The sequence below is a fragment of the Mus caroli genome, unplaced genomic scaffold, assembly GCF_978045245.1.
Source record: "Mus caroli unplaced genomic scaffold, Mus_caroli_1 scaffold_9, whole genome shotgun sequence".
NCBI classification, from domain to species: Eukaryota; Metazoa; Chordata; class Mammalia; order Rodentia; family Muridae; genus Mus; species Mus caroli.
In genome coordinates, this window is record NW_028227264.1 from 1,139,585 (window position 1) to 1,157,084 (window position 17,500).

Below are 17,500 nucleotides of genomic sequence, written 5' to 3' on the forward strand. Positions count from 1 at the left end.
GGTGGCACACTTGCTATCAACCCTCTCTGGTAGTAGAAGATCCTATAATTGTAGGAAAGACACAGCATAAAGAACCCTGTTGCCATCTGTGTGACCCAGTAAGTGGAAAGTTGGGCTAGCCTCTTCCAGCTTTTTCCTCTTTCTAAATAATTTTATTCAGGTAGCCCCTACCTTGGTGGCCAGTTGAAACCTTATGTCAGAGTTCCAAGATATTTAAGATGTATTTATTTTGTGCATACTGTAGCTATCTTCCGCCATACCAGAAGACGGCATCGGATCCTATTATAAATGGTTATAAGCCACCATGTAGTTGTTGGGAATTGAACTCAGGACCTCTGGAAGAGCAGCCAGTGCTCTTAACTATTCATCTATCTCTCCAGCCCATGAGGCTTTATTTTTATTTTTATTTTTATTTTTTTATTTATTATATGTAAGTTCACTGTAGCTACCTTCAGACACTCCAGAAGAGGGCGCCAGATCTCGTTACGGATGGTTGTGAGCCACCATGTGGTTGCTGGGATTTGAACTCTGGACCTTCGGAAGAGCAGTCGGGTGCTCTTACCCACTGAGCCATCTCACCAGCCCGAGGCTTTATTTTTAAAGCCTGTTTCTTCTCCATCAGATGAACCCTAAGAAAATGCTCTTGGAGAATTAGCTATGTTGCTATCACAGGCTTTGTAGAATAGTTGGGAGGTATCCTAATATATTATGTAACTGATATGACTCATCATTGTCTAAGTTAAGCATGTGATCATTGGTAACATATATGTGGAAAAGTTATATCTATTTGAATAGGCCATTACTTGGTCTCTTTTATTTCAAAATTCCCAGAATTAGTTTCTGGGTAGGCCTTAGGTCATTGTTGGGTTTGTGACATGGGAGTGTTTTTGCTTCTGAAATCACTAGTCATTTTTCTGGCTGGTGAAGCTTTGAGGCCACCCATGTAGCAAAGTGACGTGCAGAGCTCACAGAGGGAGTTGGAACACCATGAGAGAAAATATGAGAAGGTGAGAGGACTGCAAGTTCCAGGCCAGCCTAGGCAGTTATAGAAACCATGTCTCAAAAGCTACACGAAGTGATGAAGTTGACTCAGTTTTTAGAATCCTCTGCTCTGTGGACTGAGTTCAGCTCTAATGTTGTCCTCCTTCTCAATGGATCTGTTTTTAACAAAATCCATGTTCCCTCCTCCTCTCTGAAACCTCTTTCTGGGGAGAACTGCTGGCCCCTTTCCTCCCTAGCCCCCACTCCCACAGATCTGGTGTCTCTTGTCCTCACTGTGAGGAGACCTTGTTCAGGATAAAGGGAGACAATAGAGAGCCCTGAGCAAGCACAAGTGTCATTTGTCAAAGCTTGACTAGAGGGCCATTCCTTGCATTTTTCGCTGGTTTTGTGTATTGAAAAACCTTACAGAGCTTAAATGAGGCAAAACCTCAGGGTTTATTACTCTTTTATCAAAACATCTCCGAGTCCTTAGCAGATGTCCACATATTGTCAATGGGCCCAGCCTCTGTGCGATAGATTGGGAAGCCTGAAATGAGACCTGAGTTCCTGTCAGCAGGTGGAGGAGCTGCCTCTAATTCTAATGTTCGGTGTGACACCCTGCCCCAACTCTCCCCTCTTTCCCCTTTCTCCTCTTTCCGTCCCCCATCTTTGTCTTTCTATTTTCCTGCTGTTTTTCTTTCTACCACTTTCTTCTGCTTCTCTTTCTCTCTCTTCCCTTTCTCCTTCTCCCTCCCTTCAGAGACATTTACAGAAAGATCTTTGTGGTGTTCCACTGTCCACAGCGCTTCAAGCCACCCTGTTGGCGTATGCCATAGGCCTGAAGTAGCATTGTCTCCATCGTTCAGCTTTTGTTTGGGGCCTGATAGGGCAGCTGTACAGGGTCTCAGCTCCCGGTATTTTGACAGTGTCCTCCTCCCACAGAAGCATTGAGCAAAGAGAGACAGACATCAGCTGTTGCGGCCCGCCCGCGGTCCACAACACGAACGGTTCACTGAGAATGGCAGTTCCCTGCAAAGAGAGGAATCTAGACGGGGCGGAAGAAACAATGGAGTCAAGACAAGACTCTGATCAAGACTCAATTTAATATTTCCAGACACTCAGTTTATAAAGGAAGGGGGAGGGAACCCAATTTCCCGCCAAGTAACTCAGGGTCCAGTAGCAGGACGAACACGTGTGTGACTCCAGGCAGCAGAGGCAGGTTCCAGCAGTAGGTAGGCGTGGCAGGACGAATGAGCCGGTAGCTCCACCCTTGAGCAGGCAGGTTCCAGGCTGGGGGGAAGGGAGGCCACATTTCCCCCCATTAGATAACAAAACAAAAATAAAAAAAAAAGGGGGTGGCCTGTGGCAGAAAAATTATCTATGTTCAATAGTTCTGCCTGAGTTCCTAGGGCTAAAGAAAAAACCTATTTCCGTGGGATTCCCTAACTATTCTAATGGTAAACTGTATCTGGCTGAGACTGTCTTAAAAGCACTGACTGAATAGCAGCACTGGGCTGTAGGCTCTGACTTTATAATGCTAATTAGTGCTGAATAGGTAGCTACCTGTTTGCCTTTTAAGTAGGGCGTTGGAACCCTGGCTGAGTTTAACTAAACAATTTTAGAATAACACTGAACTGATAATCCTCTGCAATTTTGGGTAAAAGGCAGGGGAACAGTGAGAAGGGGTTAAGAACAGCTCTTTAGTACAAGGCCAATTGGCTTTTTTATTATTTGGGTGGGAGGCAGTGAAGGGCTTGCCCTTACGACAGCAAGGTCTCCAATCTCTCTCCCCCCTATTAATTAAGTTTAAATAGGCAATGCTTAACAGAGGTGATCAAATGATTTTCTCATCCGTAGATGAGTGGGCCTTTAACCTTGACTTGGGTGGACATTGGCCTGATTCCTCCCGTGAGCATTGTAACGACTCACATCTGTGGCTCTTGGTATCTTTTGGGGAGGGGAGGCAGAGCCTTAAGTATTTTTGGTTTTTAGCTGGAGTCGGATACCAACCTCCTTCAAATCAGGTGTGTCGCACAGGGAACTCAGAAACGGTCAAATTGGACCTTCCCTCCGCAGTAATCTCCTGCGCCAAGCGGTACCCATACCGTATTCATATGATTATGAATCAGTATCACAATTCTGAGTTATTGCGAGGTCTCTATATGAGACTTGTCAACCTCAGATTTAGCAAGGCCTAGACAAGAATTATGTCAGTATTAACACCATTAATTTTGGTTAAACTAGGAGCTGAAAGTCTTTCCTCTTCATCTCTGTTATTCCCAGTAGCCTGAGGAACTAAGGACACCTTGCAGTAACAGCAAGGGTGAAAAGCCAGAGGCCAGCTAAGGGACTAAGCCTATATCTATCAAAATAAGAACTAATCTTTGTAAATATATATGAAATTTCTACTTCCCTAGCTCTCCTGGTAAATCTAAATCTTATCTTAGACTGAAAAGCCACATGCTGGGATGTCCCTGGAAGGGAGATTAGCAGAACCACCTGTTTGCTCGTAGGGGCGGGGCGGAGAACCGGAGAATGTAGATTGACCTGCTTGAGAGAAGGAAGAATACTAAACAATGAGAGTGTAGCAATGTAAATTTTCTGTTTGGAGAAGTCAAGGTACTTTATTTAGATGCAAATTGTAAAGCTAAAGTTAATCTCCGGCCTCTTGTAGGGGAATTGGCTCAGAGGAAACAGTGTTTTTTGAGAGCTTCCACTCCCAGCTCAAGAGGAATTTTAGTCTTTAGAATGATACTTACGAGGAGAGACAGAATCTGTGTTTACCTGACGAATTAATCTCTCTGGTAGCCACCGTGCTTCATCTTCATCTCGTGAAAAAACACAAACCGAGCCTCTTCCCCAGATTAGAACTGGATCTGGACCCTTCCATTTATTAGTCAGGGCGTCCTTCCATTTTACCAATGCATAAGAATTAGAAGTAACTGGGTGCCAGTGGCGTTCCGCTGCAGACTGACCTTTAATGTCAGTTTGCAAAAAGTTTAGGACAAATAAGGTAAAGGCAAGATGAGCCTTTGGTGACCTTGGGGGAAATGCTCTGAGTTAACTTTGCTAGGTAATTTAGAATATAGGAATCTCTAATAATTGAACTGAATATTAGACCAGTCTAAGATTGAGTTAGAATGGCTGGTCACACTGAAGAAGAGTGAAAAATCATTATGACTCTATTAAATGACTAATTTTACTAAGTCTGAATATACAGTCTCTGATGTACTATTGCCATAAAGTTAAAAGGCTAGAAGCTAGTCTAAACTGGAAAAATGACAAGCAAGGATGGATCTAAAACATGAATTTAATCTTTTAGTCCTTTTAATCAGGACACGGAGTTAACTTACCTGTCAGCTCAGCACACGAATTACCAATATGTTTCTGTAGAGTTCTGTGGAGAGAACCTGTTTTTCCCTTTCCTAATAAGGTAGCTGTTTTAGGATCAATTTATAAGCCAATAAGTAGATCCTTTTAAGATACTAAAAAGCATTTATTAAATTTGACATTTTAATCTCAAATTTCGAAAATAAAGGTATGTTTTAAATAGTGTGCATGGAAATGCACAAATAGTATATATGGGGATACAATTTCTCTCTTTTGTCTTTTAAGAGGTTAAAGTTTAAAATTTTACAATATCTAACCTTTTGAATTAATAACTTTTTGGACAAAACATTTTAAATATTTGGCTGTAAAGGGGCAGTGACTAATTGCACTTTCAATTATTTTTCTTAAGGAACGGTTGTAACTAGAAAGCTTGAAAAGTTATTAAGAGTCACACGTGCATAATTTATTTATTTATTAACTAGAAATATGTATAAGCAATTGCAAATTTGAGAATTAATAGTATCTGAGGGACGAACAATTTTAAGTAATTATGAGCTCAGAGATATAGCATTGACTATTAATATATAAATTAAGGTTTGATTGTTCAGCATTTTAAAACACCATCTACAGCACACAACCAGATTATTTGTGCTGGAATAGGGGCAACTGTGTGTCTTAAGACTTTACTCCACAGCAGCTAGTTGGGCCCACGTGGCCAACGATCGGCTGGGAGGATGAGAAAAATGACTTTACAATAATGTTTTTTCTGGCCAAAGAATTGTCTTCGGCACAACTAATTTTTAATTACCAATTAACAACAATTATAAAAGCTTTCTTTATTTTTTGTAAAACCTTTTGCAGTAAACTAAAACACTAAATAATAAAAGGATACTGTCTCTGAATCTTTTGGGTGAGAGCAAGGATTTAAGGTAAACTTCCCTTGAGAAGCATTAGTTAATAAAATATTTTTCACTTAGGAAACAATATATACTGAAAGATTAAAACTTTTGGCTTCTTGTAAAGAAGCAGAAACAATAAACATTTTTCTTACATAATGTAAAGCTATATTAGCCATACATAGAGGCAAAATTTTCTAGTGATTACCAGTTTACTAGAAGCAAAAATCTTTGAATTTAAGCATTATTTTAAACATCTGAATAGATCTGTAACACTGTTAAAAAGAAATTTTCTTGAACACAGGGAAAAACTTTTTTAGGCATTGTTTGCAAAACAAAAGAAAAGGCCACAAGCCGCTCTGGGACTGCCCAGAGCCCTGTATTGACTCAAAGGTAAAATACTTTTTAATCTGAGCATTAATCTTAAATTTGCAATCAAACTGCAAGCTGCAGTCAATGGAACAATGGCAGTTTTAACCATAATTTTTAAGTTTTTGTGCAAGGTTAGGATAATACCTACAACTTTGGGAAAGCAAAACTTATGTTTAAAACAATTTATCACTGTTAAAATCAATATTAGAAGCATTACTATCATATTACGAAGTTTGGATATCAATTAATACCTATGAATACCTATTAAAGCAAGCTTTAACGCTTTAATAAAGAGGCATTGCTTTATATCTTATCTTAAATTTTACTATTTAGGATAGGAACCACATTAATCATTATCTAAACTAGAAATATCTTAAGAGACTCAGCCTCTGAAGCTTAATCTCAAACTTTAACTCGCTTCAGGGCCTCACCAACTTTTTCCCAGGTTCCACAATCTATCGTTTCTTCTTCTTTGAACCATGGACAACAGCTATCTATCTTATCTAAAAAATTTCTTACTAATTGTACTTCAAGCCTTACTCCTTTTTCCTTAAGCAACTCCTGAAAACTAAACACAATCGCCTGATCCATGATTTTGAACCCTTCTTTCTTCCACCTAAGCAGTTTTCTAAAAAACTGCGGCACACCGCCTGTCTCCGTATCTAGTTCCGATTTACGAACTGCTGACCCCAAGCAGAACCAGTGTTGGGTCAGCACTGGTTCAAACTTGATTCGTATCCTACCGCATCCTCAGCAACACTTTACAAAACTGAAATTTTTTAGGCTAGCGCTAGCATGTGTACCTGTCCGTTGCTCCGATGCTCCTCCGATACGAAGATTCTTTCCTTTCTTGTGGAGCTCCACACAGCAGTCGTTTCTCTTAACATCCCTCTGCCATTCTTCAGGTCCCAGTTCTGGCGCCAACTGTTGCGGCCCGCCCGCGGTCCACAACACGAACGGTTCACTGAGAATGGCAGTTCCCTGCAAAGAGAGGAATCTAGACGGGGCGGAAGAAACAATGGAGTCAAGACAAGACTCTGATCAAGACTCAATTTAATATTTCCAGACACTCAGTTTATAAAGGAAGGGGGAGGGAACCCAATTTCCCGCCAAGTAACTCAGGGTCCAGTAGCAGGACGAACACGTGTGTGACTCCAGGCAGCAGAGGCAGGTTCCAGCAGTAGGTAGGCGTGGCAGGACGAATGAGCCGGTAGCTCCACCCTTGAGCAGGCAGGTTCCAGGCTGGGGGGAAGGGAGGCCACAATCAGCCTGAATATTAGAGCTTTCAGACTTTATCTGCCAACCGCCACAGGGGGTTTTCACTATAAGATTTCAGTGGTGTATTTGAAGAAAAGATTAAAAGTTTATATACTTTGAAAATGGCTCAAAGCTCTTTGTAAATAATGCTTACCCCACTCAAATTACCATGCTGTGACTTACATTTTAACTCTCTCTCTCTCTCTCTCTCTCTCTCTCTCTGTGTATGTGTGTGTGTGTGTGTGTGGGTGTGTGTGTATGTGTGTGTAGAACCTACAGAGATAGAGATAGTATTGTCATTTCTGAATATTTTTCTACCCCTATACACAAGACATAAAGCATAGCACGTACCTCTAAGCCTTTACTGAATGCATTATAATAAAGTTATTGGATGGCATCTTAGAGTTTCAAGCTTCTTTTTCCTGCTTCCTCCTGTGTCAAGAGCCCATCTGTGGATGCGAAGGTGACAGATGATGGGTGGACACATCCATCTCTCCACACACCCTCCTGCTCATACCCTCCTTCTTATCTAGCAAAACCTTTCAGATCTTCCACTAATCTACTACCCTCCTTCCAAATAGATCAATAACCCCTTCTAGTGTTAGAGTTAGACCTCCATCCCTACCCAACGTTCCTAAGATTGTTTCCGGGGAAAGTAAGAAGCATCGTGGCCGGCTCTGGACTTTCAGACCCTTACAGTCCACGCAATCACCTCTTCCTCACCTTTGCCCAGGGCCTGATCTCCATGGGGTAGACACCGTATTCGCCACTACCCAAAGTCTTGCATCCCCAACACTCCTTGCTAAGCCTCTATTTGCAGGCGACGTTAGATGCTCCTCTAGGTAGGAAGATTCCCGAGATGTTCTTTGCTGACAGTGTAGGCTGCTGGTCTTCTGAGGTTAAGGTGTGCTGGCCCTGAGATCCCACCTTCTCATGAACAGGCACTTGCTGTGGTCATTGAATCTGAAACGCAGGATAAGCATTAGCTCCTGGTTTCTGTCACTAGAGTGTATTTAAGATGGACCTCAACTCTTCATAGATGGGCCAGAAATCCCTTGGCCAACTATTCATGGGTCATTCCTTCCTGGTGATTCCTCAGAGATGTCCCTAAGTCACCACAATCTTTAACAGGTCCAATGCTTGTGTGTGTTATCTTTATCCTCAGGCTAATGCTGCCTTCCGGTCCATCTCCTTAGGGACAGAATGCTAAGGTGACCAAGTAGGGATTCAGTCAGAGGCCTGGGATTCTAAGCCAGTCTTAGCAGGCATAGCCATTCCTGGGCATGCTATACAGAGGACAGTGACTACAAAACAGAAGCCCTACTCAGAGCTTGGCCCCTGATAGGGACAGACTACAAGCCGGAGCTATGTAAAACCCTACTATCTGCATGTGACAGGTCAAAATAGGCATTGTTTCCTCTCACCACAAATCCTCAGAGATGTCAGAGAAAGGTCGCCTTGGTTTGGAGACGTGTCCAGCCTGTCAAAAAGGTCTAAAACTACCTACTTTGGCCTCTGCAGGTCCAATACCTGGGAAAAAACTAAAAGGGAAGATAGAAGATCTTCTATGGGTGCCTAGGCCCATAGCTCAGCTGCCTCCCTGAAATGACCCAACAAAAGATGGAGCCAAGGGTCCTGTGTACTCAGTGCCTTTCAACCCACCTGCTAGCCCAGTGGACAGTAAAGTGTCCAGTAGGGAGCTAGTAGAACTGCTCATTCCTCCTCAGTGACAAAATGTGGAAAAAGGGAGGGGATCCCAGGCTTCCACCTCTGGAGGGCTGCAATCACTAGACCACTTGATCCAAGCACACCTCTCTCTGACTCCCTCCCTTCCCTCACCCTCCTCACTTGTTAACTGCCCCTTCCTCCACTGCTTTTAGGTTCAGGTAGTGTGTTCCCATATGTAGCTACTCTGCTCTAACCAGCCTCCCTCTGGTTGCCTTTCTGGTACTAATGCTAGAGTATTTATCTCATTGCATCCTCTGGTTGCTACTACTGTTGCTAGGGAATTAGGAGTGGCCTCTTTTGGATTGTAGTCTGGATAGTTTTGTTAATAAAAGAACTTAGAAATAGACTTGGAAGGAAGCTCTAGGACAATATTATTAGCAGTTGGGAGAAAAACAGAACAGGCAAGCTGTAAATCTCAGCAGCTGCCAGGGAAATGGAGACAGAGAAGAGGAAGAGAGGCATGCCATTTGAGTTAGGCCAGCATGCTGTGCAATGGAAGTCAACAGGCAGGGGCCTGGCAGAAGCCAGATGTGTGTGTGTGTCAGAGAGAGGGCAGCAGTGGGAGCTTCAGAGGGCAAGTGGGAAAGGCCAGAGTGTCTGGGAGAGCATGCTTAGACTTCTGGCAAGCATCCAAAAGAAAAAGAAATGGGGGGAAAGGAAAGGGAAAAGTTACAAAAAAGAAAAAGTTAAGGCTCCTCTGTACTGTTGCCTGATGGAAGTTGCTTTGCAGCAGGGAGTTTTAGTGGTATGGCTTTTATATATATATAATATATATATCACTATATATCCTCATAAATATATATCTTCATATATATCCACATATGTGTATGTGTATATATACACATATATATATATACATATATACACACATATATACACATACATACATACATACATGTGTGTGTGTGTGTATGATCCTGATCAAGGTTTGTCTCTGCCTGTCATTGATCCAGCTTTTGGGTGATGCCCTCTTGGGAGGCAAGTTTCTCTTCTGGCTAATATCAAGGCCTCTCTCCTCTCCCCCATCCCCAGTGTGGAATTCCAGTACAAATGTTTTCCTTAGGAGTCCATTGTTTTTCAGTTTTGTGCTCAAGTGTCTCTCTTTAAAAAGATCTTCTCTCCTGCCAAGGGTTACAATCCCTTCCTGGAATGGACCACCTCTGCCTTTGCCTGTGATCCTTCAGTACTGAATATGTGGGTCCTTCTCTCCTGATCATGTATTGGTCTTTTAGCCAGAAATGTAAATGGACCTGTTTGTTGATACTTGTACTTTCAGCTAGCCAAGGAGGCAGCTCCTTGCAGGAAGGGATCCTGTGTGATTCAGTTTGTAAACAACTAGCTTGTAAAATAGAATTTGGCACCTACTCTTAACGCCCTCGGAAAAAACAGGAGGAAGGACTAGCTGAGTGGAAGGGAGTGTGCTTCTACACTGTAAATCAATATATCAATGTAGGTCATTCTGGTGTCACTGGCATCCTAACGCAGTACCAGGTGGTGGCTTCTGTGAAATGAAGGAGATGCTCTCTCCAAAATAAAAGACCACCACCACCATCGAGAAAAAAGAAAACTGTAGGCACTCTATTCAAAGACCAGGGTACAAAGTGCTAACAGAAAAGGCTGAACACAAAAACACTATAGAAGTCCACTGTGTAGGAGCTTGAAATACAAGCAAGACAATTAGGAAAGAAGTTTCCAGTTTCCTTTGTATCTCCAAGCTAAAGAGAGTGCAGGATAGGATGGATTTAAACACAGGAGGCACCATAGCTACCGTTCATGTAAATAACTGCCTGTTCTTCACTGTGGTTTGTCTCTAGCAACATGTTAACCAGGTTTTAACATTTTAAACATGATCTCAAAGAAGAGAGAGGATGGAGGAGCCGCTGGCTGAGCTCCTTCAAGCACCTTGTAGAAATTGTCCCAGTGATCTCTGTAGAGCTGTAGCATCCTTTTGTGTGTCTTTGCAGCATGATTATCTAGACCAAGATTTCTTTAACTGCTTCATGTGTGTGTGTGTATGTGTGTGTGTGTGCATGCATACTACTTTATAGTTTGTTACTTATTATTGTTTTTGTAAAATAATGAAATGGGAAAGAATAAAGGTATGTTAGTTCTGTGGTTAGAGGTATGGTTTTGTTCCTGGTACTCATGTGGAAACTCACAACTGCCTATAAGCACAGGTCCAGGGAGGGTCAGACACCCTCTTTTGATTTCTGAGGAATCATGGAAGCTCATGGTGCACAGACATGCATGCAGGCAAAGCACTCATGCACATAAAATAATAATAATAATAATAATAATAATACCAATGGGTTGGCGAGATGGTTCAGTGGGTAAGAGGACTGCTCTTCCAAAGGTCCTGAGTTCAAATCCCAGCAACCACATGGTGGCTCACAACCACCCGTAATGGGATATGATGCCCTTTTCTGGTGTGTCAGAAGACAGTTACAGTGTACTTACTTATAATAATAAATAAATCTTTGGGCCAGAGTGAGCGGGACTGACTAGACCTAGCAGAGGTCCTAAATTCAATTCCCAACAACCACATAAAGGTTCACAACTACAGTGTACTCTTATACATAATAAATAAATCTTTTTAAAAACATCTTTAAAAAATAAAAAAATTTAAATAATTTTAATTTTAAAAATACATAAAATACATATCAATTATAAAAACAAATTTATTAATAGAACCAAAATAGTCAAACTTATTATTAAGGTGTCAACCCAGTTACCTTCAGGTTCTGTCCTTACATTATTGTAGGGTCCAAAACAGTATTTAAACTGCCTTCTGGCCACTGCCACACCTCGACGGGGCACTAAGTTAGACTCTACTTTGATATTTTCAAATAAAAAGCCAGAAGAAGACGGGTCACATACAAGCCATCCAATGAAGACAACCTTAGGGACATAAACTACTTAAAAACTAGATACTCTAAAGCACATTTACAATTGCAGTAGGAAAACCGAGTGGTAGAAAGCTCTCTTTCTGAGGTCTCTGTCAGTTCACTCCCGCCTGATACAGAGTGAATTCCTTCTTAGCCTAGAATTCTTTCCCGTGCAGACATCTTCTATGGATTGGTTGTGAGCCGCATAATGGCCATAGGTGCTGACATGAAGCCAGTGAAATTACTAGGCTGTGTGACGACGGGCTCTCAGAGGGCTCACTGATGTGCCCACTCCGTCATTTCGGCTGAGACGGAGCTGTTATTAGGCCGAGTTTCCAGCCTCTCATTTTGGCTGCGGATGATTACAGCTGCCAAGGCAGCACATGCTACAGTAGTTTCCAGTAACTGGTTCAGGGTTAACGTCCCCTATTTAAAAGACTTAATTATGGTCAGAGCGGGGAACCAGTTGTGGCCATTAAACTTTGATCTGTTATCTAGAGTGACCTACAAAAATGTGGACTCCTAGTGGCCTATTTTCTCAACAAGAAAAGCAAGCAGCTTTTAAAATACGGGGTCTCTGCCATGGACTCTCAGGGTTTCAAAGCACTTTCCTTCAGAGATCTGATGGGGAGTGGGGGTTGGGGGGGGGACAGGCTTTGGGTTTCTCATTCACAGCCTGCAGCAGCTAGTCATGTGAGTTTAGCAACGCAGACACCAACCCAACTGTACTCTCAGCTTGATGTGTTGGCAGGGGCCACGTTCTCTAGTTTACTTTTAGTTTACATGCAAAATGCCCCTTTAGAATGTCTAACTAGGGTCTGGAAAGGTGTCTCAATGGTTAAGACCATTTACTGCTCTTCCAGAGGACCCAAGTTCAGTTTCCAGTGCCCAAGTCGAGCAGTTCACAGCTGTTTGTAACTATAGCTCTAGGGGGATCAGATACATCCGGCTTCCTTGGACACTTGTGTGTGTGCACACACATACAGACACACACACAAATATAAAAATAACAAAGAACTCTAAATATCTATTGACATACTAAGCTACTGTCAAATGTTTATATTTGATGCGTAGTCATTAGACCATTTTTATGTCCCATGTGTAATTTTAACAGAAACATAAATTCCTTTTGTTTGGCATCAATTGGAAGATGACTGTATGCCGTGCCTGAGCATGGAGGTCAGAGGAAAACCAGTGCGAGGTGGTTCTCTCCTGCCGTGCGGCACCAGGGCTCTGGGGAGAAAACTCAGATCATCAGGCTTGATAATAACCCTTTACCCACTGACCCATTCCGTAAGCGCTCAGTGAGTGCTGGGGTTTTTGTTTGTTTGTTTGCTTGTTTTGTTTTGTTTTTTGGATGAAGTTCAGGTTGTATCTGTTGTTCTAAGTGTACTGTTCCTTCAGGTCTGTTGTGCTTAGCTGCTCGTGGCTGGACATTAACTTCTCTGTACATACACAACTTCTTTACCTCTGTCTCCCCCATAATGGTGACAGTAAGCTTTGCTTGAAGAGTACGGGTTGATGCTAACTACACTAAAATCTCGTGAGCCTGCTTTCTTACGAGATATTCCAGAAAGAGAGGGAAGGAAGAACAGAGGAGAAAAGAAAGGCTGTTACCAACAAAGCTTGCTTCAAAAGATAAGAAAGGTCATGTGTGACCAAGCTTTTAGGAGGAAATGACCAGAATGAGAGCCTATTGGGGATAGACAGTGACCTGTGCTACTTCAGGAAGCTAACAGCAAAGCATTTGCTTTTTTCCAAAAGAGCAAAGATGGAGAATGAAAATGACTTAGGGAAAGACGTAAAAAAATGAGAATCCAATGCATGCAAAGTCACAGCTTCTCCTTCTGTGGGTTCTTCCGCATACCATTTCTCATGTGTTGCTGGAAAATGGGATCCAGCCGGGAGCTGGCCTCTGAGATCCCTGTCACTTTGCACGTGCACCTGCCCCCTAATGCTTGCAGATTATATCTGGTACTTGGGAGGAAGCAGAGCTGCAATGTAGCCTTGGGAAGGGACTGAGTTTTGCTTTGGGTTTTGGTCTTTGTTGTTGTTGTATTTGGGTTTGTTTCTTTGTTTTGGGATTTTTTTGGATTTCTTTTTTTTTTTTTTTTTTTTTTTTTTTACATTATTTCAGCCGTTCTCACTTTTTTCTTTACTCTGTCCTTGTTTCCTACTGAGTTCATGCTTCAGGAATGCTGGGAGAGAGGAACACTGAGTTATGAACTCGGGAACATACAGGTTTCCCCTCTCCTGGCAATTCAAACAGCTTCCAGGATGTGTTGGTTTCACCCTTGTGGGTCTGACAGATATGGGATATATCTGAGAACCATTTAAGTGCTAGACATATAAAATTATTCCCATTCCCAAATTCATTAATATAGCTTAACACTTAACAAAAGTGAGTAATGTGCTTGAATTTTAAACTTTTCCAAATTATCTTTTGTAGGGGAATCTTTATATATATATGATACCTTTCTACCTTAAAGGCTTGTCTAATGCAACTCTATCACACTTTGAATTTTTTTATTTCTTGATTTCCCACTGTATGCATTTCATATATGTTTGAGGATGAATGGGAAAGCCAGAGATCAACCTTGGGTGTTGTTCTTCAAGTTCTGTCTGCTTTGGTTTTTGAAACAGGGTCTCTCATTGGCCTGAGACTGGAAAGTCAGACTAGGCAGGTTGGCCAACAGACAAGCCCCCAGCTCCACCTCCCCAGTACCGGGATGACAAGCGTGCGTCACCATCACAGACATTTTCATGCTGGTCCCAGGACTTGAACTCAGATCCTCACACTTGATCAGCAAGCACTTTCCAACTTAGCTATCTCCTGAGGCCTGTGAAGTTTTTCTTAATCACATAAAGACACAGGGAATGGTAGCCTGTCCTAACTCTGACATTATCACTAACTGTGACCATCATCCACAGAGAGGCCTTCTGATGGACTGGGGGTAGGAGCGATCCTTTAATGGAGGCCACACATTCTCCTTGAACTCATTCATGAGAGAAAATTTGTACCCCATGATAAAGGTGATAATTGCATTAGTATCACTGGTTATTTAAAATAGATGTCAGTGATTCATCTTGCATATTAAAAATGTCATAGAAAAGATCAGGAGTCCTAAGGCATCCTTCTCATTGATTTCACAGGATTACCTGGAGTGCATACGGGACCAAACCAAACTTCCCCTGGCGACTGAAGACAGGGCTGCTCTTTTCGGAAATATACAGGATATCTACCACTTCAATAGGTAAGTTAATGCATGAAAGGTTGTTTTAACATAAGAATGTTATGAATTTCTCTTGGGTGAACACACCTAAGAAACCTTTGCCCATCATCCTTGATTTGGCTTCATGAATATTGTCACTGTCTGTTCTATTGGCTCAGAGAGTACACTTATCTCCCTGATAGAGCATCGACATCTTTTGTCCATAACAGAATGCAAGTAGAGCATCCAAATATCACACTAGCTTGGTCTCCAGAATCTACTCCTATACTGGATTTTCAACATGTTTTCTTCTGCCAAATTATTACAGTATTCTTGCATTTATTTGTGGGTGTGTTACCTGGGTGTGTGTCTGTGTATCACAGTGAGAGAAAACTTTCAGAAATTATTTCCTTCTTTCATATAGATTTCAGAAAAAGAACTTGGATTGCCAGGCTTTGGCAGCAAGCTCCTTTACCTGCTGAGCCATCTTGCAATCCCCAGTTCAAATAACTTAATTCACATACTTATTAAGTAGGCCCTGGATGGTAAAACTAGGCTAGAAAGTTATACTTGTAACCAAGGCAGGAAGCTGCAGGGATTGGAAACAGATCTATAAGCTATTATAACAGTTTGTAGCACAGCTTGGAAGGCACAAAAGTCAGGCTAAGAACACAGGTACTGGTGTTTGTCATTTCATCTGGCCCATGGGAGATGTCCACACTTTGATAAACAAATAGATTCAAATACCACAAAATGCCCCCTCCCATGGCTGTGGTGAAGCTCTTAGCTGACATGCTTGAAGGGCCAGCTCAGTGGCATCATAGAGCAAGTACTAACATGTTCCCACTGGAGGTGTGCACTTGACAAAGTCAACTGCTGTTATAAAACTTGACATTGCTCCCTCCTCCTGTGACTCAACTGTACTACAAGCTGAGTCCTACCCCTCGTTGCTTATTCGGACCAATAAAGATGAGTTCCTCAGAAGCATGGTCTCCATCTCCTGCTGCCCCTTTGGAGCCTTGATATTTAGCACCAACCTGGCTTGTAGGAGACAGGATCCTCCCATTCTGACTATTGAGTTCATAGGAAACACCAAAACTACATCAGGGTTTCATGTGCCGGACCCTGCAGACTCTGAGAGCCATGTTCCTACCCCATGCTTCTCCTGGGCCACCCATTGTGCCACCCACTGTGGCACCCACTGAAGCACCTGGGAAACTTCCTTTAAAAAAAAAAACCACAAACACACACACACAGTGAGAGTATTGTAAATTGCATGCAGAGCAATTCTCAGCTCCAAATAAAATCATAGATTATGGGCTGACCTGCAGAGATAGGAGGATCAGAAGTAGAACAGTCATCCTCAGCTACGCAGTGAGTTCAAGGTCAACCTGGGCTACATGGCACCACATCTCAAACCAACAAGCAATATCTGACCCTAAATGGAATCACATCACTTCTTTTAAAGACTCGGGGTTTATAAAAGGGGACAGAGAGATGGTAAGAGCAAGAGGTGGTGGAGGACCCCAAATAAATAGCACTTTGCAGACACAGCAGGGCTGATGCACATATGAACTCACAGACTGTGACTGTGCACACAAGCTCAAGCCAGACAAAATGCTAGCATGCAAGGGAAGTGGACATGATGTCCCACCCCTAGCCAAGAAGTCATTTGAAATTGATAACTGCTGGGAGGGGCAAAATCAGTTCAATGGAATCTTCAATGGAATGACACTGGGTATATAAACCACACTCCAGGGTGGACCCCATGCTAAGTAGTAGTCAACCAACACAAATTGGACTCCATGGGACTTGTTGTTATTGTTTTTAAGAGACAGAAAAAAACTTGAAATTGGGTGGGTAGGGAAATGTTGGGGATAGGGAATCAGGGAAGAGTTGATGGAGGGAAAAAGCTAATGAAAATTTACTGCATGAAATTCTCAAAAAATATGATTTTTATTAAAAGCAATATCTGCACCCTACCCATAAAAATTGACTCATTGATCTGTGATGGGACCACAGCATTAGAATTTTCTAAAAGGCCCTCAGGTCTTTATAATGTGAAGCCACAGCCAAGAAACACTATTGAAACACTATCTAGATAAATCAGCCCAGCAATAAGATGGTGAGAAAGACATCAAAAACTGCAGAAGCCACTTGTTCGTTACTGATGTGTTGGTTTTAATGCAGGCTCCTATTTAGCAATTCCACAAGTCCCTGGATAGCGTCAGTTTCCAGAGCCCAGTAATGAAACTGTGACCCAGAAAGATGCTAGATGCTGAGAGACCCTTGGCCTAGCTCCTCTGTGGTTTGGCCGTAAATTGATGATGACAAGAACTTGTGGAGTGTTTCCTTTGTGCCAGAGGCCAGACAGCTTTAGAGGCATCACCCCTCATACATGTCATCGGGGCTCACTCATCCATGTGCCTGCCCTCCTGCACAGTAGAACTTTGTTCTTCAAGCCCTTAATGAACACTGGGAAACTATGGCTGAACTCAGGAGAGATTTTTCACTCCTTGAAGCTTAAACGTTCATGTGTCTCCTAGTCTACGGAAACATAAAGGGAACTAGCAACAAGGTACGTGGCAGTGAGGACCACTCTGCCCAAGCTTGGTGACCAGGAAGAACTCTCTGTTCTCAAACCCATTCTCTGCCTTTTCTGTTGGATGCCCATTGGCTATGAAAGCCATTCCTGTCTAAGATATGCCTGGGTCAGAGTGAAGGAATACACTGCTGATGATGTCGTACAAGGCATGGATGAGGTCACATGGTGACAACCCATCGGGTTCATGCCAATGGCTGTAGTGATCACATTTGCATAGTCGTAGTCCATGTGGTG

General features: G+C 42.4%; 1 protein-coding gene across 5 annotated transcripts in view; it reads left to right on the plus strand.

Annotated features, from left to right (window-relative positions):
- The window catches only part of Plekhg1 (pleckstrin homology and RhoGEF domain containing G1), a 227,981-nt gene that overhangs the window by 149,470 nt on the left and 61,011 nt on the right, over positions 1 to 17,500 (plus strand). For all 5 annotated transcript variants that reach the window (XM_085842588.1, XM_029482416.2, XM_085842589.1 and 2 more), the window contains one exon: positions 14,603 to 14,703. In XM_085842588.1, the coding sequence (XP_085698714.1) occupies positions 14,603 to 14,703 (101 nt within the window). The remainder of the gene's footprint in view (positions 1 to 14,602; positions 14,704 to 17,500) is intronic.